Source organism: Gadus macrocephalus, chromosome 16 (assembly GCF_031168955.1).
Source record: "Gadus macrocephalus chromosome 16, ASM3116895v1".
Classification (NCBI taxonomy): Eukaryota; Metazoa; Chordata; class Actinopteri; order Gadiformes; family Gadidae; genus Gadus; species Gadus macrocephalus.
The window spans coordinates 19,546,352-19,570,051 of record NC_082397.1 but is presented as its reverse complement, the minus strand read 5'-3'; the positions used below and the strand labels follow the sequence as shown (position 1 = coordinate 19,570,051).

The window sequence follows — 23,700 nt, the reverse complement described above, 5'->3', positions numbered from 1 at the left end:
GTAAGAACGACGAAAAATTACTGTTGAAAAACACAAAGAAGGGGAAATACAAAGAATTTTGGAAGAAAAGAAGGAATCAAATGACACGAGAAAATTGTTTTGTACAGCGATGAACAACACCTGCAATATAGTATCAGGTTTAAATCTAATATTTTTTAGAAATTGTTACAATTTATATTATCTTTGAAATCATGATGATCATCTTTGAATACATTATAACATGATGGTCTTCTAGGAGAATAGGAAAATTGTATATATTAAGCAGAGCATGATTCCACGTGTCATTACTATAACTTTTTTTGTTGCATGGATAATAAGTAACCTGGAAAATTGTCGAATCTTGGAAGAGTTTCTTGTTCTATTTTTAAGTGAGGGGTTCTCAAATGTATATGTTTCGTTGTCCTTTGTGCCTCAACACGATTCATGTGGTAACTCTGTTTTATCAACTGCGACAATAAACAACAAAAAAACAGACCCACGTGAGGGTGAAAACATGTCTAGCTATACATATATTGTTGTTCTTGTTTTAAATTCTTTGCTTTCTTTTCATTTGGATGGTCTTTTTGCAGGTTCGATATACGTTCCAACTTCCTATACATCATTTTACAAGTGGCCGGAATTTCCGCACATTCCTTTAAATATTCTTGTCCTGTGGTCTGCTTTTTTCCAATACTGCCTCTTTAACAACTGTCTGCAGCCTCAACTGACCTCTAGAGCAGTGTCTCTCTGCGCATAATCTATTAGACTGCCAGCGCATAGCTACCATTTCATTCATGTGGTCACGACAGAAAGCCTGTGACCACAGGGCAGAGTAGAACAAAGAATAAATAAAACCCAGAGAGATTCCTTGAATTGGTGTAATCTCCTCATCTGGAAAGGACCAGCCACACCTTTAAATGCTGATAAAACCTATGCTTCCAGTGTGATGAAAATAATAGGACAACTTCCAAGAATGGATGAGGTACCAACATTGCAAAAGATACTCTCAGAACACTAGCTACACATATTCAGTCTAAAAGATATCATGAATAGCAGAGGAGACAAAGCGTAGTCCATCCACTGTAGGCTTTCACAGCCATGGCATCTGCAGTCTTTTTCACTTGTTAATACTTAGCCTCATTCTCATTTGTGCTTGAAACAGGCTCAAGGCCATGCTGATCAGCAGAGAGAAGCAGAGCGGGAGATCAGGATGGTCTCACAAGGCTAGGAACAACCCCTGGGAAAGTATGATAATGTTCTGGGCATTAGGATATTCAAATATAATATTGTATTTTTTTTTAAAGTGGGTGGTAGCTCCGAAGAAGTCAATAGCTTGCAAACCACTAAATTGTTAGTCAAGAACGGTTGCTAACCTAGAAGGATTGGTTACTTTGCCAGCCATCAGAATCAGAATCGTATAGTGTTCCTCCTTCATTAAAACCGATAACAAGTATCATCAAATCTGTTTTCATTCATTGGTGCATAGACCTGGACATGCATTGGGAAAGTGTGTTTTTAACGTTTCTGTAGCAGGTCAAGTCAAGGGTATCTTTATAGACAGAGTCTTATTAAAGTGGAGCAGAGAAAACAATGGCCAGGCGTTGGTAATAATAGCCCTCAGGCAAACACCTGGGCCAACTCGCATGACGCTGCCTATCTGCTCATTGGCACAGGACAGGTGTGGCTCACACAAACATCCACACACAAGTCACACACAAAGGAAAATCCTGCATGCACATTTACACGCCAAAATATGCACAACGCAATCAGCATTGGAGAGAAAGGCACACAAAATAAGCCCTTTTTTAAAATTGCTTCCCATGAGACCATCGCTGTGCTATAAAACAATGTCAATCAGAGGAGGCAGGAGTAAAGCGGTCACTTATTATTCATCACCAAGTCTCATCAACAGGCAAAATGAGATCCGGCAACGAATGCTCCTGGGGGAGCCCAGGCTTTATATCTTGTTTGCATGGTGTAAAAATACACATCCATTCATGGAGGAATGTTGCATAGCAACTTAAAAAAAAGGACAAAATTAGATTACTCCGATTACTTACATGTTCTCTTTATGACATTTTGAGAATTGTATGATTAATACCTTTTATCATATAAATCATGAGTAAAAACAATGCAGATTGCGATCGATGCAATGAGGACAACATCGGCAAAATATGTCACAATACAAAACAAGAGTACATTTCAATTAATTGATCAATTCCACCTTACCTAGGCACTGTGGTTCCCTGCCACTCCAGTAGGGGGTGGTGGCGTTTTGGCAGGCGAGTGTTGAGAAACCCTGGAGCTGGTAGCCGATTTGACAGGAGAAGAAAGCCTCTCCACCCACATGCAGACTGCTCACGGACACATCGCCAAAGGTTGGCTGCTGAGGGAAAGTACAGCCCAATGCATAGACTAGAGAGGAGGGAGAGAGAGACACAATGAGAGATCGATGTTGAGATAGAAACACACATTCTACTTTTCATTCATCCCTCGCCTTACTGATTGTGTTCCAAAGAGCACAAAGTGAAAAAACAAAACCAATTGGATGATTAATTGAAGTGTTATTGTCATCACCCTCAATGCTCAATGGCAATATGTGGCAAACAATGTGATCAGGAGAAAAACAGCAAGTTAGGGTATACATTTTCTCTAATTGTGTTGGCATATTTATAAATCTAAACAAATGAAAAAGCTCAGAGGCAGAAAGCATTTCCTCTGTGGAAGCAGCACAGTGCCAGGCAGTGCACTGTGTCTCCCTGGGGTTCAGGGGTGGTGATCAACCACTACACACACACCTTCATTTACAAAAGCAAACATTTGATACACACAAATACACACACACACGCGCGCACGCAAACACGCACGCCCACACACACACACACACACACTTCAACGACGGAAATATACACATCTTTGTACACATAAAAAAGCACAACCACTTGCATGGCTACACACAATGCCCTTTTTACACACACACACACACGCACACACACAGACACACACTCACACTGTCCATATCTGTGGAAATAAAATGGTCCAGGCCAGCTCCCCAGTGCCCAGTTAACAAACTGCTCTTTTAGTGCCACGGATCTGTCTTCCACGCCTGCTGGCATTTGGCCACATTTATTAATATATTTCTGTTAAACACTCTGATCCGTCTCACTGTAATTGTCCTTGTTATATTGTTAGACTGTGGATTGGTTTGGCAGTCATGCTCCTATCGATTTTGTCTGCTAGTGACATTGAAGGGCCTCAGGCAAGGAATTATGCAGGGTGTCGGGGGATTAGGTAGGCCAATAAATGGTCCCCTCTGACCAACACTGGTTGTAACACACTCTGTCACAAGTCTCTTCTCTGCTAGAAGGGAGGATGCACAGTGGATGTGTATACTGCTTCGTTTGCTGTTGCTAACTTCCCGATCCTTCTCCTCCCTTCTGCAGAGGCCTTTTTTGCAAAAGTTGTCTTTCCTAATAGTTGAGACGAACGGACAAATATTAAAATATCACCGCCGTAATGCTAAACGTACCAAGAAAAAATAATTATCAATAAATGTGTGTGCATGTGTGTGTGTATGTAAGGGGGGTGGGGGGGGGGGGGGGGTTACATGCGGGTGCTTTCATGCATGTGTGAATGATATTGTTGTATGCATTGTCACTGTCACAGAGTGAATTGCATATGCAGATGAACTGCAATTACGGACCGCCTGAAACGCAGAATAGTGGATGCTCTGTTGCCAGTCTTTTTCGGACATATCTACATATCTATAGCAAAGGGTGAGGGGGGTTAAATGTGATTTTATGTCCACCAGTCAGCCGGGACCTCCTCTGACATAGCAAGGGTGAAAAGAGGCCAAACACTCAAAGAAAACAGAGTGAACTGTTCCTGTGTGACATGTTGTATCACAATGTCACTCTTTCAGCCCTAAGGAGACAAACTGACAATTATGATAAATAGCCAGAGGAAAAGAGTATCTGGGAATTCAAACACACACACACACACACACACACACACACACACACACACACACACACACACACACACACACACACACACACACACACACACACACACACACACACACACACACACACACACACACAAAAACTCTCTCTCTCTCTCTCTCTCTCTCTCTCTCTCTCTCTCTCTCTCTCTCTCTCTCTCTCTCTCTCTTTCTTCTCCTTTCTCTGTGATACACACTGAGTCAATGAGGCAGCGAGTGGCTTGCCAGCGCTCCACCCACTTGCCATCCGTTTCCTTCATGCTTTATTGCCGTCGCGTAGTGGCTCAGCTGGGCGGGGGGGCGGGGGGAGAGGCGAGCTGGAGGAGTGAGGTCACGTCTGCGTTGTTGCAGTATGATCACCCTGCTGCTTCCCTTTCAATTAGACCAACATGGACAGGGGCGGAGGGATACTCTCAGAGGGTGGGTGGGTGGGCAGAAGGAGAAAGGGACAAAACACACACACCGGCACTGGTGTGCCTCAAGCGAGGCTATTGAAGAGCTCCACACCAGTGGCGGTGGGTGTGTTCCTCCTCAGTCCCACGCTAGCAGACGGCCAGCTGTTTTGCTGTGGAGGCCGGTACAAAGCACAACGGGGTCCGTAATAATCACAGAGAAGTCCTACCAGGGATAATACACTTACAAGTTACAGATCGCCGTGCTCCTTTACGCTTTCCACCGCTAAGGTTTCCTATAATACATCTCCCGGTTGCTTTCCTTAGAAAGCATGGGCTTGAAGCAGAGTTAGGTGGGGCTTTTGTTGTAGACTGGGTCGGTGCAATAGTGCTTCATCAAACCTTCATCAAACCTCTTATTGTGTCAGAAAAGATAAGATTGGGAATTGGTTGAATTGTTACCTATAATGATGGAAAATATTATTTTGTTCAGGTTAGATACGTTCCTAATATGTGGCAGGTTAGAGTGCCTCACTCCTATAAATATTCCATCAATGAAACATCATCAGTTTCATTTTCTCTTTCGATGTTTCATTATTATTATATTAACATCTGAAAAGGGGTACACATGGGAGGGATGGCTTATTCTGGATATTCTCACTGCAGTATTTTCTCCTGTCTGTTTCTCTCAGGGAAGTGTCTCACAAAATGGTGTCTTAGCTCACTCAGCTGCTTCACACTAGTATTCGAGATGCATTTAGAGGAGGTAGAAAAAATACTTTTGAGGAGACTACAGCCAACAGAATAAGCATAGCTCAGCGCCTCGTAGTGCAGAGCGACACCTCTGTGACCAAATTAAGTGTTTTTCAGCATTGTGGTCCGGAATATATGTCAGTCTCTTTTTTGGTTGCAGCGAGACGTGCAAATGTCACAAGTACAAATAACAAAAAATAACATTCAGGCAGTTTACGGAGACGGATCTATTAGCCCTCGTGTGTGTAGTACATAGGCTGGATGAGAAATAGATATTTTCGAGCCCCCCCACTCCACTGCAACTCCTCCAACCATCCAACGCCCCTTCACTCACCATCCACCACTCACACACACATCCGTGCATCAATAATACAAAATGGGGGGAGGGGAGGACTCATTTACACCCAGCTCATCAGAGCCCATTGAGAATGATCGGCTGTGACAGGTTACGCCTGCAGAGGACTCACGCAGTGTGCAGAGAGGGCCTGGGGGAAGCTGTCAGCAATAAGATGAGATTCCACACCAAGTGAGACCTACAATCCAACATTTGACTGGCCCATGATCCTGGGACTCAGGGTGGCCCAGATTGTGGAAGCATATTGCTATCAACCGCAACAAATGGGAGATATCCCTCTGTGTGTGTCCCTCCATGTTCTCCTGGAGCCTGCATGTTTAGTCAAGCAGGCGTTTGAGTAAAACGTGAAGGAATGCATTTTCTGCATGAACACCGATGAGTACTGCAGTGGAACGTTGGTAACCAACAACATGGCCTTTAATACGAGGGCTTATTCGTTTCCATGGAAATCACATTTAACTTGATTCAGGTGACAAAACAGAGTCCATAAATAACACCACCTCAACACTGATTGTTCACCGTTGCCATATTCATCCTGTTTCAGTATTTAAATGTAACAGCCCTGATCAAATTTGAAAGGGAACTTTACCATTTGAAATACTTCGAAATAGCCAACAACGGAAAGGTTTTAATAAATGTTTCTTCTTATCAGTTTTCGTTATATGTTTGTATTGTTTATTATTGAATTTAAATAGTACGATCTGTTCTCTTGATTCTATTACATCTGGGTTTTATACAAATAAAATAATTGATAGCATGCTGTACAGAACCTTTCAGTGCAGAGAGCTATGCCACATTATTTCCCTGAGGTGTATCAGCAGGCTGTTGTCCAAACTTTTCATGTAGTGCTAATTTAATTGGCAAAACTAGACTTAGTAATAGGGCAGCATGGTGGCAATCGTGTCTTCATCATTAACATTTAATTAGATCTTCAAGTAGTTTACTATGAGCTGACAAAAAGCTCAGGATCCCAGAGCAACTCATTAGAATGTATCTATCTATTATTCAGATAAGTACAACTTAATTAGTTGCATCGATACATGAAATGTATCTCTGCAACTAGGGTTACTAAGGCTAGGGGTTAATGATGATAGTCTGAATATAACAAAGGAAGGCAGCAGCCAGGGTGATTTAGTGGACAGCAGGTGGAGTGAACATACGATTTGCACTCTAGCTGCCGTTTGTCAAAGACCCAGTAAGAATGAATGCCTTGGTGTTTCTGCATATTTCCCAAAAAGCAGTTCATCAGTGAATGAAACGTGGTTGGCTCACAGGAACGACTGCACAGAGCACATGTGCTGGGCCGAGATAGAATTCATCCTCATTGAGTTAGTGGCGGCACTTATTGTTCCTGGCCTGAAAAAATGATTCTGCATTGTTTGCAATAGTGCAGTCTTAGAGTAAGAGTGGAGAATGACAGACTGCATACTTTCTGCTGCCCTGGGTTCTTCATTATTCTCACCTTGGTGCACGTATTGTGATGCTTCACAGATTCATGCATCTGAACATTCTCCTAAGGGTTCAGACAAATAGTTTCCGATAGGGTGTCATTCAAACACTTTCGACGTGGTGGCAAATGTAATGTTAAATACGTTTATTTTGTCATTATTTTGACATGATTACAGGGAGGAAACTTACCAGTAGTTGCATAGTTTTACCAATAATTCATCATCATGGGATCTTTCTTTCATTGCATTCGAAGGATTAAGTGCTGTTGTGCTGTAGTTTATTATTTCCATACTTTTACAAAGCTCTGTTTTATTCCATTTAGCATGCTTAAAAGACTCCTTACCTTATCATGTTCATTCATCCCTCACTTTTAATGATGGTGTCCAAACACAAGCACAACTGACAAACCAAACCTATTTCATGATGAATTATGAATTGTGATGATGAGTAGACGCTGAACAAATATATATGGACATTTATAAATATCAGGTGCTGTAAATTGCTAATTTCATATCATAGACATTTTATACTTTATTTTAATTAATATAGCGATCTCTTTCTATGTCCTGTCCTATAATTTCCCATGAATACGTTGTTGGCCGAAGCAATGCAGTTGGTGGTGATCTAATGCATTGTACACTTTTTCAACATATTTTAAATTAAATAGTCTGATGTTGGACAGACAGTTATAGTTCACACAATTAGCACAATAAATCATGAAAAAAATATGACCAGCAAACTAGGTCATGTATTTAATTCACTCAGGTTGGACAGTGCTGGCCGGGAGGCATGCAGCATTAGCATCCTTACGGTGAGCGTCATACCTTGGTAGTGGAGCCGCAGGGACCCGGCCCAGGGCCTCTGGCTGCTCAGATGGATGGTGAACTGGTTGCTGCGACTTCGTACAACCAGGCCTTTGGTTAGGATGGACCTGTTGGCCAGGATGACATCGTCACCGCCACCCGCATCCTCAAATGTCACGTGGTCGCTCTCTGACAGGTTGACCTGCAACACCTGGGCATGAGGACAATCCACAAATGGAGAAAAGCAAAGAACATATATATATTCATATCATGTCATATGTTAGTATGTCAACAACACATTTACATTTATTCCATTCTACACTGTGTGTCTATAGGCATGTTTCAGTTTTGTCAAGGAGAATGGAAGAATTATATTGAAAATGTATTTAATGTGTTTTGGCACAGCTCAGAGTAAATATGGGAAAGTCAAAAGGTGGTCTTCCCAGTAGTCCTCGGTCAGTGCACTTTTAAAGGGCAGATGGTTCTCTAGCGATAACATGTCTAAACGCGGCCAGAGATGCCACGTTTAGACAGGTGGTTGCACCATCCTTCACCCTGTCTCTTGATGTCCTAGTTTTATTGAGATGAGCATGAGGGATATAGTTTGTCTTTCCTGGGACCCTCCAGTCGAATGTCATCAGCGTGTAACATCATCGCTAGCAGCACATTAGGGGGGGGAAGTCTTAATTTCTCCATTGAAGAGATAATTTAGACGAGGACCGGTCACTAATAGTCTTCCTACCCGTACTCGGAACTATAACGAATCTATTATAGCGAATGATCATTTTGAAAGAGTGTTTCTAGTTTCGCTGGAGTAGCTTTTTTAGCCATTATGGCACTGGTTTAGCGGTCCACGAATCTCAGAGACCCATTGCATCGTTATTAATCATCTCCTGTGACCCAGCAAATCAATCCCATACCTTCTGATAAGCATTCTGACGCCAGTAAGTGCAGAAGATACGGACACAAACAGGGGAGAGACGAGGCGAGGACAGTCAGAATTATTATTTTTATCATGGCGCACTGCAAACAGTAAAGGAAGACAGAGAAAGCAGCTTTTATATGGACAGACATGTTCATTCTTCACACTGCTAGCTCATAAGCAGTGTGTCTCCTATGTTCCCAGACCGCTGCCTTTATACATGTTGACCACGATCAGCTCTACATTCAGCTGTGAGGCGGCTTTCTCCACTATGAAGAACACATGTGTATGAGAATGGCCCCGATACCATTCCAGCCCAGATTTAAGATCCAGGCCCACCAAGCTAGATAATGCCCTCCTCTCACTGAACCAGCGGAAGCAGAGGTGTAGGTTATCTGGGGATAGGAGGCCTCAAAGCTGTTTGTAATTGTTGCAATGTGTTTAGATTGTTGATCACATTGGCTGAGATTTTTAAGATGCAAGGTGGAGTTAACATAAAATAAGAAAAAGGAAAACTAGAACAACAGCCATCTTTTTATTTCATTTTTCTAGAATTTGCATTTTAGGATGCAACTCTTTCCGAAGCCTTTCATTTTGAATTGCATTCTCGCATCTTATTTTGCTTGAAATGAGAAAAGAAAATGTGTTCATTATTATATATATATTATATATTATATTATGTATTATATTATTATTTATAATAACAATAAGTATTGTTGAAATATTATTAAATTGTACTAAAGTGAAGTTTGAGTTTGGTTAGCTGTTGACTAAATGCAGATACATACATTGATACAACGACTAGGCCACTGCAATATATAAGGCACTCAATTATAACGTGTAACGACACGTTCTGGACCTTTTCTTCAGGACATATTGGACCTCTTTGAATTTGTATTGCATGCCTCTGCTCTATTCTATTCTATTCTGAAACATCGATGCAAAGCTGCCTCACATCTCATGCGTTTGAAAGCAGACTTAATGTGAGTGACAAGCCGCAGATCCAGCACTGTGTTACACTAAGTGGCAGTGTTGTCGTTGTGCATAACGGGTCCTAATGTACTGTTAATTAACTCACGGACACAACCCTAGGAGAACATTACATGAACAAAAAAAGGGTCATCGCTGGATAATCACATTATGCCTCACGTAAGGGAATAATAAACCACTCAACATAATAACCACAGGAGACATAATCCAATTGGCTCTGGAACGGTTCCAGGCCCTGTGAAACTGTACTCTAACTCAACTCATACGTGAGGGGGAGGTAATAATTAATATGAAAATCCAATTAATGTCACCAATATAATATCAAAAAGCATATATCTACTCAATATTGACAATTATAGAATCCGCCTACAAACATACCGCAGCAAGTTCAACATTAACAATGTTAATAAACATTTACTAGTTGTTGTTTTTGATTGTTGCAACCTTGTGCAATTCATTGAAATGTGTATATATGTATAATTGTAATATAATAATATAAACATATAAAATATAATATAAATGTAATATAGATAATCTATTCAAAGGAATAGTAATGTGAATATTAGCATTGAAGTTACTCAACAAATATAGGTGATGACAGAACATGCACCTAGTGTGTATGAATTAAACAAAGCTAATTTATTTAGCTTATTAGCTAATTATCTTATTGAGCAGACACAATCCTAATTGATTTCCAGTTCTATCCTACTGAATATGTAGGTTGATTCAGGAAAACACATCCTGCTACATGGTTTGATTGTAACTCACCTCGCAAATGTGAATGTGTTTAAATCAATGATATTCTATAGCATTCTATTCTCTTGTGTTTCTCTCCTGCTCCATTGTGAAATCCAACGCTCTAGTACACCGGAGAACGATATCTGAGTTCCCGCTGTACACGCTGTCACATAGCAGAGAATGGGGGAGGAGAAAGAAAGGCCCTTACCTTTCATCAAATCAAACAAAGGATGGGTACATTTCTTTCAACTTGTACATTTCCTCATTAAAGAAGGCCTCACTGTGGGGTGCTGTGCAGGAGCAGCACAAGACACACGGATCCCCAGGGTACTTTGTTCCCTATGGGATCACAGGCCTCGTCGTCTACACAGTGTCAACCCTCCATGCATGTGTGTGTGTGTGTGTGTGTGTGTGTGTGTGTGTGTGTGTGTGTGTGTGTGTGTGTGTGTGTGTGTGTGTGTAAAGAGAAAAAAAATAAAATAAATGAGGGGCCGCCTGGGACAGAATTCATACTTGGGCTTACACACACTATTATAATCTTGCATATACACCAGTATACTCATACACACACACTATTATACTCCTTTTACATGTATGTATGAGAGTGTATAGTCATGCATGTGAGAGAGTATAGTAGTGTATGTGAGAGAGAATAGTAGTGTACGTGAGAGAGTGTAGTAGTGTATGTGAGAGAGTATAGTAGTGTATGTGAGAGAGTATAGTAGTGTGTGTGAGAGAATAGTATTGTGTGTGAGAGAATATAGTGTGTGTGAGAGAGTTTGACTGAAACAGAAGTGAGTTTGATTCCTCAGTTCCTTGGCTGACAGAAGAGAAGGTAGCTTCTGGCGCTCAAAATACTGCGTGTTCATTTCACTCTTGAATCTCACTCCAGCGATGTTGTTATGCTGCGTTCGCACCAAAATATGATTTGGTCGCTTGTTCGCGTGGCCGCCTGAGTTTGAGAGAGGCTTCCTCTTGTGACCGCCAATTAATTCTCAACCATGGCCGGTCTCTACGTGTTGTGTACCAGAGATGTCAGAAAAATCAACGCAGTCGTTTAGGATTCATAATATCACCCGTTCTATAAAATATTCTAAGCTAGAAACCTCTGGGAGCTCTGACGTGAGTCCAGGAGCTCTATATGTAAATAATATACGATGATATAATATATAGATATCTTAAGCGGACTTAGCGGGGGAGCAGGATTTGTTGTGGTTACCAGCGTTGTCGTGGTTACCGGTCTTGTGTGTGTTCCAACGGTTTATTAGCGGTGGTATCTAATAAATCGCTGTCTAAGCAATACTTCATTCACTGCCTCTTCCGTGGTCAGTACAATTGAGCCACGGCAAGGAGGAGAAAGGGCTTTGTTGACGTTTGCGGACTCCCGGAGCTCCTCTGGCGGGTAGTGTGTGTTCATCCACAACACGTAGAGACTGGTTGAGAATGAATTGGCGGTCACAAGAGGAAGCCTCTCTCAAACTCAGTCGACCATGTGAACAAGCAACCAAATATTTTTTTGGTGTGAACGCAGCATAACAGAATCGCTGGAAATTCCAGAGTGAAATGACAGCGCAGTATAGAGAGCAAGGTACGTTTTATTACTCTGTTTTCTGGGAATAATTGACGCAAACAGAAACCAGAAAACAAGCCGTTTTTTCGTTTTTTCGTTTTGACAAGAAAACGAAAATCAAGATTTCAGTTCGTTTATTAGTTTCTACGTTTTGTCAAAAAAACCGAAAAATCAATATTTCAGTTCGTTTATTCATTTTTTGGTTCTTACTGAGCGAAACGAATTTACCACTCAATATCTGGTTTCCGCCGGTGGGCGGGTCCTCTTATTGGCTAGCGTGCTTCATTGACCTGTACTCTTCATAATAAAAGTTCTTCCGTTTGATAATGTCGACAAAAATATTACTTTTCAGGGCTCCAGAGTGCGCCTAATTTGGGCGCACATGCGCCTAAAATTCGGGGTAGTGCAACCAAATATTTTATTTAGGCACACCGGTGCGACTGAAAATGTATCTGGTATAATTATTATTATTATTTATTTTTACAGAGCAGTCTATTCATAATATTGTAATGACCACGGAAGAGGCAGTGAATGAATTATTGATTAGACAGCGATTTATTAGATACCTAATAATCCGTTGGAACACGCAAGACCGGTAACAATAGCAACGCCGGTAAACGAACCCGCGAAGCCCAATCCAGGGGCCTGTACTACGAAGCTCGATTAGAGGGTTAGCGAGGTATGTTGAGCTGAAAGCCTGGGTTAGCTGTACCAGGAAAGTCGATCTCTTTAAGCGTCGCTGTATCACCATGGTGACTTACGCTCGCAACCAAACCTGGTCGGGAGCAGCTTTTCAGCGACTCTACCCGGAGATCGGCTACTTATATCGGCGTGCGCAGCTTCCTAGCCCCTCCTCCGATAATGGCGTCACCGTTTGTGGGTGTTCCCATGAACCTCTGCGCACCTACCGTACAGGCGTCTCTCCGGAGACAGAGGGTTTTTCGGGACAGAACCGATCCCTTGGCATTGTCTGACGATATTCTTTATGAGAGATACAGATTCGGCATTTATTGAAGGTATTTATTTAATGGTCAAAATATTATTAATCAATGGCGTAAATATCGACGGTGCAACCGGTGCAGCTGCCCGGTTGCCCCCCCCCCCCCCCCCACAAATACGAACACACAAATATGAACACACAAATACGTGCTGGTGCACCCAAATTAAAAATGTAGGCGCACCAGTGCACCCAAGGAAAAAGTTAGTCTGGAGCCCTGCTTTATTATAGACACTAGCAGACACAGAGGACCACACCACCCACAGTCAAGACTGACACGGCTTCAAATAACAATAATAGTGTTCACAATCATTTGACAATGAGAACTTATTAAGTTATGATGACTTCAGTGCAGTTGATGTTTATCCACAGTTAATACATGCAGAATAGACCTGAGGGCTTTACTACGACATCATTGTCCGGCTCTGACCTATGCGCTCTGTAGGCTACGCGTTCACATCAAAGGAGCTGCGATCGCGGGCTGCTGATTTCCTCACAGTCAGAGCTATGAGGAATACAAGTGATTACAACACATTTCTGACAGCTGCACATTGCGCAGGGCTCTCCGTGAGACGCACGCAATTCAACCCATGCACACGCTCACACGCCACACAACGTGCGCCGCTATTTGACAGTGGAAGGGTAGGAATCAAAATTTCAAAATCGTCCGGGATTTTAATAAAGCCTCAATACATGTTCACAATTAATTTGCGTTGCGTTCCTCTGGGTCTGTCACAAACTAGTTGGGCTACGCCCTCCCCTACTCAGTTCTGTTCGCTTTGCATTGGTGGAAGTGAGTAGGGGGAGTGGTTAAGTAAAGCCTTCAGATTGGACGGTTTAACTTTAGAGTTACCGTCATGTTTTGTATTATATTTTTTTACCATTATTGTTTTATAGGGACAAACATTAACACATTTCTCCTGCAGGGGATTGATAAAGTTCTATCTATGTAACAGAAGGGAACACTTACTCATACTCCATCAAATATTCATACTCATACTTTGCACACTTTACCACAGCATTGGCCTACTGAATGCCACAGATATATTTTTAAGCATTGGACTGAATGCCGCGTAAATATAATATATGTTTTGCACGTTTGCAACGTTTAAAAGTTCAGGGGAAGTAGGCTATATGCCTCTACTGGTGTTGCTTAGACCAATATCCTTTTGAGGCAGTGTTGTTTCTGAATATTAGTGTTAAGGGCCAATAAGGCCTACTATCATACATTAGTCACCATGTCTGTGAACAAATTTGTAAACATATTAATATATCCCCCCCCCCCCCCCCCCCCCCCCCCCCCGACAAAATCCTAATCAGTTCAAAAATGGAGAGCCCTGCATTGCGCATCTGTTGACCTTTATCCATTTACAGTAAACAGATAATTTTTTCTTGCTGGAAGATATTTTATATTGTTTTCATATTATTATTTACTGACAGTGATTACAGAATGCGAGTGTGTGTTATATTGAAAGCAAGGCTGGGTGTGCCTATAGGCTACAGTGAGTTTTTTAAGGGCAAATCATATTGACTACTATGTACAGTGACAAAGAGTGTACAGTAACCTACTTCATTCAATATTGAATAGGCTACTGTAGCCTACACTATGTACAGATGGTTTTGCTCTTTGCTCATGGCAGTGGCAGTCATTTTAACATGTCAGCAGGCAAGCTTCACTCATTCAAGGATGTATAATGCTTTGTCCTATAGCCTACTTGGAACGTGTTTTGAAATGGATCTATAGTAGCCTATAGAAATTTGCCAGCTGGAATACAAAGCAAACTCCTTCAAATGCACATTCATGGAAGTCTTGTATTGTCATCCCCAAATAATGCTGCAATGTAATAATATACATCTTTAAATGCACAATAATGAATCATTACCTTTATTATGACTTATCCAAGATTTTTATTGGCTCCCAGAATGCAGGTCTGTTAGTGACTCCCATTATCTCTAAAAACAGACTGGGAAGTAGAGCATTCAGTTACTGGGCTCCTTTACTGTGGAACCAGCTCTCCCCATGGGTCAGAGAGGCAGACCCCCCCCCCCCCTCACCTTTCGCACCTTGTAGTTTGGCCTTGGCGTCCCGCAGTCTCTCTGTGTTTCCATATATTCTCCACAGCTCCTGTCATGGTGTGTGTGTTTCCCTGTGTTTCCCTCCTGTGTTGATTACTGTTCCCTCCCCTAATGTGTCTCAGCTGTTCCTCGTTGTGTTTGTTATTTAAGCCCTCGTCTTTCCTTTGTTCCTTGTGCTGTCATTGTGGTTGTTCGTCCTGCGTGTTCCCTGGTCCCTGTTGTCTCCTGAGTTCCCTGGTTCCTTGCCTTAGCCTTTAGGCATAAATAAAGTGCCGTTCTCCCTAAAGCGTCTGCGTCTGGGTCCTACCTGCCTGCCTGCACCCTCAACCCTAACAGCTCCACCCCCAGTCTGAACCAGCTGCAATTTTTCCCCTTAGTTTTCCGGGGAGTTTTTACTCAGTCGATGTGAGGGTTTAAGGGAAGAGGATGTTGTTATGATGCTCATGCTATGTAAAGCCCTTTGAGACAAACTGTTTGTAAAAACGGGCTATAAAAATAAAATTGCCTTGCCTTGCCTAACCCGCTTGGACTGAAATTCATATTCATGCTACTAGTTTGATCATTGACTGACTACATGAATAGAGATTCTTATAGAGGTCTTATAGTCAAACGGTATAGGGTATATACAAATTTGTATGTGTTTAGGCCAGTTATGAGATCTAGTTAACATCATTAAAAGTCATTTCCAAACACATTAAAGAAAAGAAAAAAACAAAAGCAAAGAGATTTTGCAGCAGTAGCACACTTTTACTTAAACAGAGTGGGATAGGAATCAGGTTAACAAAACATCTAAGAACATCTAAGCTGTCTAACACATTACCAACGCAACATTGAAACATCATAAAACATCACAAAAAAACCAGCTGGAATACAAAGAGTTTGCTTTGTATTCCAGCTGGCCTGTTATGAGCAAATTTCTATACGCTACTATAGATCCATTCCAAAACATGTTCCAAGTAGGCTATAGGACAACGCATAATGCATCCTGGAATGAGTGAAGCTTGCCTGCTGACACGTTAAAACGACTGTCACAACTGCCATGAGCAAAACCATTTGTACATAGTGTAGGCTACAGTAGCCTATTCGATATTGAATGAAGTAGGTTACTTTACACTCCCTGTCACTGTACAGAGTAGACAATATGATTTGCTTGTACAGCACCTTAAAAAACTCACTGTAGCCTATATTCATAGGCACACTCAGCCTCGCTTTCAATATAACACGCACTCGCATTCTGTAAACACCATCAGTAAATAATAATATGAAAACAATATGAAATATCTTTCAACAAGAAAAAATTATTTGTTTACTTTAAATGGATAAAGGTCAACAAATGCGCAATTTTCAGCTGTCAGAAATGTGTTGTGATCACTTGTATTCCTCATAGCTGTCAGGCTGTGAGGAAATCAGCAGCCAGCGATCGCAGGTCTGCTCTGCATGTATTAACTGTGGCTAAATATCAACTGCACTGAAGTCATCACAACTTCTCATTTTCAAATGATTATGAATACTATTATTGTTATTTGAAGCCGTGTCAGTCTTGACTGTGGGTGGTGTGGTCCTCTGTGTCTGCTAGTGTCTATAATACAGTAATATTTTTGTCGACATTATCAAACGGAAGAACTTTTATTATGAAGAGCACAGGGCAATGAAGCACGCTAGCCAACAAGAGGACCCGCCCACCGGCGGAAACCAGATATTGAGTGGTAAACTCGTTTTGGTAAGAAGAACCAAAAAACGAATAAACAAACTGAAATTTTGATTTTCGTTTTTTTGGACAAAACGGAAAAACGAAAAAACGGCTGGTTTTTGGTTTCTGCTTGTGTCAATTATTCCCAGAAAACAGAGTAATAAAACTTACCTTGCTCTATAGACCTCTGAAGAATAAGTCCTGCTTCCGAGGCTCCTGGTTCCATTTTGAATGATCGTACACAACAAACTTTGTTGGTGGCAAAGAAGTAAAAGCGGCTCACGTTTTGAACTAAACCCCCTTTCCATCTAGATTCCACTTTGTAATTGTAAAATAATAATAACCGAACACAGAGCGAAGAGGGGATAATCTTTGTCCAGGGATATTGGGGTTTTCATGTTGAATTATTCGTAGGTTTCTTTTCTCTTTGTTCAGAACATGTGTGAAAAGAAAAGCAAATCTATTTACCTCTACTTGCTTGCATATCATATATTCATAACCTCTACCATGGAGGTTTTCTCCTGTCAGTGTGTTTGTCAATGTACCTTACTATCACTGTCCGGGATATCAAAAAAAAGGTTGAGCACAGATTTATAGCAAATTTATTCGGTAGGTTGGTTATGACCCAAGTAAGAATTTAGAACTTTTCATGCCACTCAGCTGAAAGAGGGCATGACAGTGGGCATGAAATGTCACAAACAGGTTCATGATTTAAAAAAATAAATAATAATCCTGAAAGGTTTTCAAAGGTTCATAGAGATTGTTGCTGTTTCTGAGCCCCGCCCTTTCCTGTTTCCCACCTCTATCAAGGTGATTCCGGGGCAGATGTCTGGATTAGGTAGTTCTGTATCAAGCATTCGTTTTAGTGAATGCTCTACCAGCAGCTTTTAGCTGATTATCTGGTTCCGGCAAACCCCCGAAAAGATCACAGAAATAAAAACAGAAAAAGGAAACAGATCATGGACTGCGTAGATGCAATTATTGCGGTGGTTGTTATTGTGCGGGGGCGGGTATACAAGAGCATGGGTTCCTCTGAGTCTGTTATTTACAGATGTAAAGTCTGTGAATAGCCAACAAGGCAGAATCTTGGGAAGATGTGCTATTCCTTGGTTCAATGGCCTGCAGTATAGAGAAACTGTAAAAAAAGAAAACTAATTTTAGTGAAGACCACTACATTCTAAAACTGTTGCTGTGTTCACGTGGATCAGGCAGAAGGTATATAGAAATCCTGATATCATTTGACCAGAGCCGGACAGTGATGCTGATAGAAAATACTGGCAACAGTTACGGCACCCACATTGCCGTCCAAAAATAAAATATTATAATTGTTTACACTTCCCCATTCTTTGTAAATAATACTTCATCACAATAGCAATATATCGTCATGCATGTTTTGATTTGCTGTCGTGCCATTCGGTCAGACTGTTTTACCACGCGATCCAGAAGGGGTAGTCCGTCTGCTGTCTGCCTGAACCAAGTGAACGCAGACTCAGCCTTACAAAAGTACCTATTTGACATCTGGGAACTGTGTCAAATAGTTACCTTCGCCTAAGCACTAGAGATATCTATGATTTGGAAATGGTTATAAGATCCATAGTAAAAGTTCATTATTTATCCATTTATTCTCCATTGTTATACATTTTCTTGAAGCAATCCATTTTCTATTGTTACGATCTGACCGAAGAGGGACAAAATCCATTTTGCCTGAGATGTGCCTTTGTGGGGCCAAGCAATGGAATTGATATGAAAGAGAACAAAACAGAGCCTGGGAAAAAATGTTCTCCTCCAGTTTAGAGAAAAGATGTGGACAATATCCTGTATCCATCCATGTCCTTGGAAATACCCTCTACCCTCTCACACAAAGACACTGATATCACACAAGTAACAGTGTGAAAAAAGGGCTGATGTAGGTATGGCTGTTTGAAAGGAAACTGAACACGTCACACGGAGAGTCCCTTTCTATTCTTTATCATCAATAACCATTTGAATTATTATTTCAGGGCTGGCGTGAATACACAAGGGCAGAGGGCTGCCTCTGCGGTGCCTAGTCGAGGTCAAGAATTGAAGGGTTTGTCTTTTAAAGAATAATACATTATAACATGCAGCATCCTCTTGGTAGTTTAACATTTAATGATGTGGTATTCCCCCCAGTGAATAATAGTGAAATTGTTATTTTGTGTATCCATATCCACACTATTTATTTTTCCGCACTGAGCTTGTTTTTAACAGTAACCTTGTCTACAGCTATTTCATTATTAATGCAATCCCGAACCGCTTGTCACAAAATAGATTTTTGAATAAGGGGAAGAAAAGGAAAAGCAGAGCTTCGGCCGAGCACCTAGTGAATATAAAGAGGTAAATAAATGCAAAATATGGTATGCTGAGCAAGGTGTGTTTATAGCAAGTGTGTGTAAGACAAGGGTTCCAAGTCTGAATAACTTGTCCATCAAATCTGGATGTAATTAACATGCTTGGTAGGATGAAAGGAAGGACTTTTTTTGGAAACCAACAATTTGGTAGAAACAGAAACATTGACTGTGAGATCAAAAACACGACATAATAAAATATCCATTTCATGTCGCCTTAAGCGCTAGACAATTGCTGCAAAATTATGTTTTTCCTTTTATGTTTTATGTACTATTAGTACAAAAGCAATAACAGTATTTATTCTATTAACGTCGAAGAGACATTAATTGTGCTATTCCAAACACCATCCAAAGATCATGTTAAGCAAGCCTGTCTGTTTTAGATATGTTCTTCATATAACTGTATCATAATAATATAATATTAAATGTATATTTTCCAACATCTATATATGGCAGATAAGCCTTTTGTTAGCCATGTCTTTACTGAATAAACAGCAGTAGCTGTATTAGTGTATTTACAACACAAAAGCAGAGTAGCTTCATTAACAGCAATGAAGTCACAGGGACACGGGAGGATTCTCGAGCAGCTGATCATATGATGCATGTATTTGTCTGCAGTATTGCCATCCACCACTCTCCCTATCAGCGGGGTATACCACCGGATCGGCCTAATGTATTGACCAACTCCTGCTAAAACGGAGCCCAAGGGCAACTTTATTAACCTCACACAATCGATCCACCCCAATGTCTGACACCACCCCCCTGGGCTCCAATTGCTTTGCTCCTCTCTGTCTTTCTCTGTTCAGCATTCCATTTATTCCTCTTCCTTATCGCAGCCCTGTCGCTTACCGGCCCCTCAAAATTCTATGCAGTGAGATTTAGTCATTTCCTATTATCTGGTCTCTATTTTAAATGCATTCTTCTTCTTGACACTGTCTTTCTTCTCTCTCCTTATACAATCCAGTATCAGGGCTGGAAGAGATGGGCAGTCTTGAAGATTCCTAAATCCCAAGAGAGGAACCCAAGGGCGAGGGGAGGGGGAACGAAGAGGTGCCTCTCACTGTTTACAACATATTAATGCATCTGTGTATGTGTTCATCACATATAGACACACAAACGTGTGAGTGTGTGGGGGGGGGGGTTGTGTGTGTGTGTGTGTGTGTGTGTGTGTGTGTGTGTGTGTGTGTGTGTGTGTGTGTGTGTGTGTGTGTGTGTGTGTGTGTGTGTGTGTGTGCGTGCGTGCGTGCGTGCGTGCGTGAGTGCGTGTGTGTGTTTGTGTGTCAGCCATGGCTGCAGAATGCTGATAGCCCCGCCCATCAAGTGTGGCTTATACTTAAAAACTGGAGAGGATTCAAAGTGCTGCACATCACACACTGCAGAAAGAGCCTTCCTCAGCTCCCGACATGAACACCTCAAACCATGAAGCAACAACAGGCAGGTACAATAGTTGAGGGGATAAAGGCTGCACAGGGAGAGAATTAGAGAGATGGAGAGAAAGAGAGCTTGGGAGAGAGAGGAGTGTGTGATGTTATGGAATATGCTTTTCTTTGTGATTCACTCTGCCTTATACACCTGTGACCTCACATGGTGTGTCTGCTTTAAAAACGAAAACAACAATGTCACTCACAGGAAGAAATGAGGCACCTGAGTATATCCGGATGGATTAAATAGGCAAGACTAACAAGAAGATTGTGTGATCTCTGCTCCATAATTATCCCAACCGTGAATGATCTTAGACAGCCTTTGCTGAACTGAGGCATTTGAGTGTGTTGCTGCAGAGAGGGGTTCGGCAAAGTTGATAAGAGATTGTTCCGGCACAACTGGGACACGCTGTGGGAGGAGATGCAAACGACCACACCAATCAGTGTCTCTCTCTGTGTTCTCACTTCTACCACCCGTTTGGTAGGTCCGGGAGCAGGGTGGCAGAAACAATTACAGCGAGATAACCACAGAGTGCGACGTCTACCTCACCTGCCGAGTGCAGTGCCTCCAGTGTCACGAGGCCTTCTGGTTCCCTGCTGCCATGAGAGAGCGCTTCCGCGAGGAAAGCTCTAATTGAAGCCATCTCAGGTCATCTGGGTTTTGTAACTACACTTTGAAGGAGAAGGCAACCATCGCTGTCTTCACCGCTCTGTGTCACTTCAAGGGTCATTCTTGTTTATTGTGTGAGGAGCATGTTGTATTTTACATGCATTCTTGAATGTTTTTTTTATCTCACAAACAGTCTCACTAACACCCTCACAAACACCTTTAGATAAGCCCAACCATCCAGCAGCACACCCAATTGAGTGGTTCTACCTTACAAGAGCAACTACTCCGACAAGAAATGAGCGCTCCCTATGTCTATCCGGGTGTCACTGTAGTGACAAACGATTAGCAATCAATCTCTGCCATCCCTACAGCGGCCCAAGGCCAAAGATAGAACTGCTGCTTTATCGAACTAAGGTGGTGTCTAGCTCGGCACAGCAATTGAGAATATCGATCGATGAGTCAATACCCCCGAGCAAAACATATGCCTTTAAAGTGTTGTGTAAAGACCCTGTCCTAGCAACTCATTTTCGTACTGTTTTTTAAACTTAGCTCTCGAGTTTCTTGGCCTTGTTCTTTATTTCTACTGTGGCCATGGGCGTAGGTTTAGGGTGGAACGGTATGGACACGTCCTTACCAATGTCAAGGGACAATCGAAATGTCCCTATCAATGATTTTAATCAATCTGAAAATGGTCCACATGCTAGGAAGGATGTAGGTACCCTGCATTTCAATATAGCTGGTCCAAGCAATACCCATGGCTTTATTAGACCATTTTTGAAGAAAACCATTCTTCTATATTTCCAGTGTGTCAAAGCATAGACCTACTAAATTATGAAGGGCGTATTGGAAAAGATTAAAGGTTGAATCGTCTCGATCATTTAGCCGAATAGTGCCGGTCTGTCTGGTTGTGCCTTTTTTTAATAGGCACTCAATCGTACTTTCGGCTCTTGACTGTACCACCCACAGAGATCAATATATTATTATTTATTAAGGCCCTGGGTTAAGCCCTTAATGTCTTAAAAGTGGTTGAAAAGCTAAATGTCCTGTAAGGCAAAAAGCAGTTTCATACATTTGGTTGTATTAGAGCTGTATAAGTTTGTGTCCATGTGTGCATGCACATGCACCCCATGGCATGGGTATTCGTAGTGTGGTTGTGTATTGACCCCAATGCGGGCATATGATGTTAAGCATTACACAGTGCTGAATATTAAAAACGAATAGCACATGAAGATGACGATAATAATATTGCAATCTGTACACATTGACAAAAGTTTAGTGTATTCAATTTCCATCAAGCCTTGCCCTAAAGAAAGTTAAAATTATAAAGTATAGTTCATAGAGCAATTGCCATTCTACTGTTATCTTTTATTAAGACTGACCTGATATCTTATGTAACATTATCCACCATCATGTTGTGCCCTGACAACTGCTTAAACATAAAACTTGAATAAATTATTATTTTTTACATTTCTAAAACCAAGAAGTCAACTCAAATTTAGCTAGAATCCATAAGATTCAAAAACGTTCTTTTGAATGTGTCTGTTCATGTTTACGTCAAACACTCTTCAATATTAATCTCCCTAAATGCATTTATGAAGTGAAACTTTGAACTGGACTTTTATGTTCGGATAGTCGTCCAAAGTCTTCCTCTTCTCACTTTCTCCCTTTCCTCCACTCTATCCTTTATTAGAACCATATCTCCACATGCTTTGTGTTCAACAATCTAACATTAATATGCTATATTTGTCTGCATGAATGATTATTAAATACAATTATAAATGATCAATCTCAATCAGAAGAGGAATTCTGTCCTATCTTGCGTGATTAACCATTGTCCAATCTACAGTGGACAAAGAAATGGACTTAGTGTACATTATCAGGATGTATTATTTGTAGATAAGGCACATTACAACCCAAGCCTTAATGTATAATAAAGCAGTTAACCCAATGGGTTCATTGAAGATTAGTCATCTGAAGTCCGTTTCAAATGTTTTTGTCTGTCTCTCCGGGGCCAGAGCACTTTTTGCGGTTTGCTAATTTAACTAAGAGAAGCTGGGGATACATTTCACCCACAATGCATTTAAAAAGGGGCCTATAAACAAACAAAGGCCAGGGGACAAATAATCCATGAGCAATTCATTAGTGTCCACAACCTAAGCAGAATCCAACATGGAAGTCACTCTGAATAATGAAAGCAAGGCAGACAGCTAGGCAGTCTCCTTCTTCTTCCCTCCTGTGATCCTCTCCCCTCTCCTCGCCCTAGCCGAGAGACACAGAGCAGCGGGACACTTCATTGGCGATGATTTGCAACCACATATTCGTTTTTCATATCATAAATATATTGGCCCAGGCATCCGGAAGGTCACCGGCGTAATGGCCATTGTATATTTTATGCGTGGCGAAGAAGCCTTGCTCTCAGAGTTAATCATGCGGGGCGAGGGAGGCGCGCAGGTAGAGAGGGAGAGGTTCTGTTTAAATCACAGAGTCAGCCGCCCTCAAAAGGTCAGACGCCTCACAGCCACTCTAAGTACCCCAGAGTGGAAGGAGTGGTTGTAATTGCCGGAAGCGTCCGTCAGTTATCTGAAT

The 23,700-nt window shown here is 41.5% G+C and overlaps 1 protein-coding gene across 6 annotated transcripts in view; it reads right to left on the bottom strand.

The window, feature by feature from the left end:
* The window catches only part of sez6b (seizure related 6 homolog b), a 64,690-nt gene that overhangs the window by 11,758 nt on the left and 29,232 nt on the right, over window positions 1-23,700 (bottom strand). For all 6 annotated transcript variants that reach the window (XM_060074856.1, XM_060074852.1, XM_060074854.1 and 3 more), the window contains exons 4-5: window positions 7,756-7,945; window positions 2,209-2,394 (exon numbers count right to left, since the gene is read on the bottom strand). In XM_060074856.1, coding sequence (XP_059930839.1) covers window positions 2,209-2,394; window positions 7,756-7,945 — 376 coding nt within the window. The remainder of the gene's footprint in view (window positions 1-2,208; window positions 2,395-7,755; window positions 7,946-23,700) is intronic.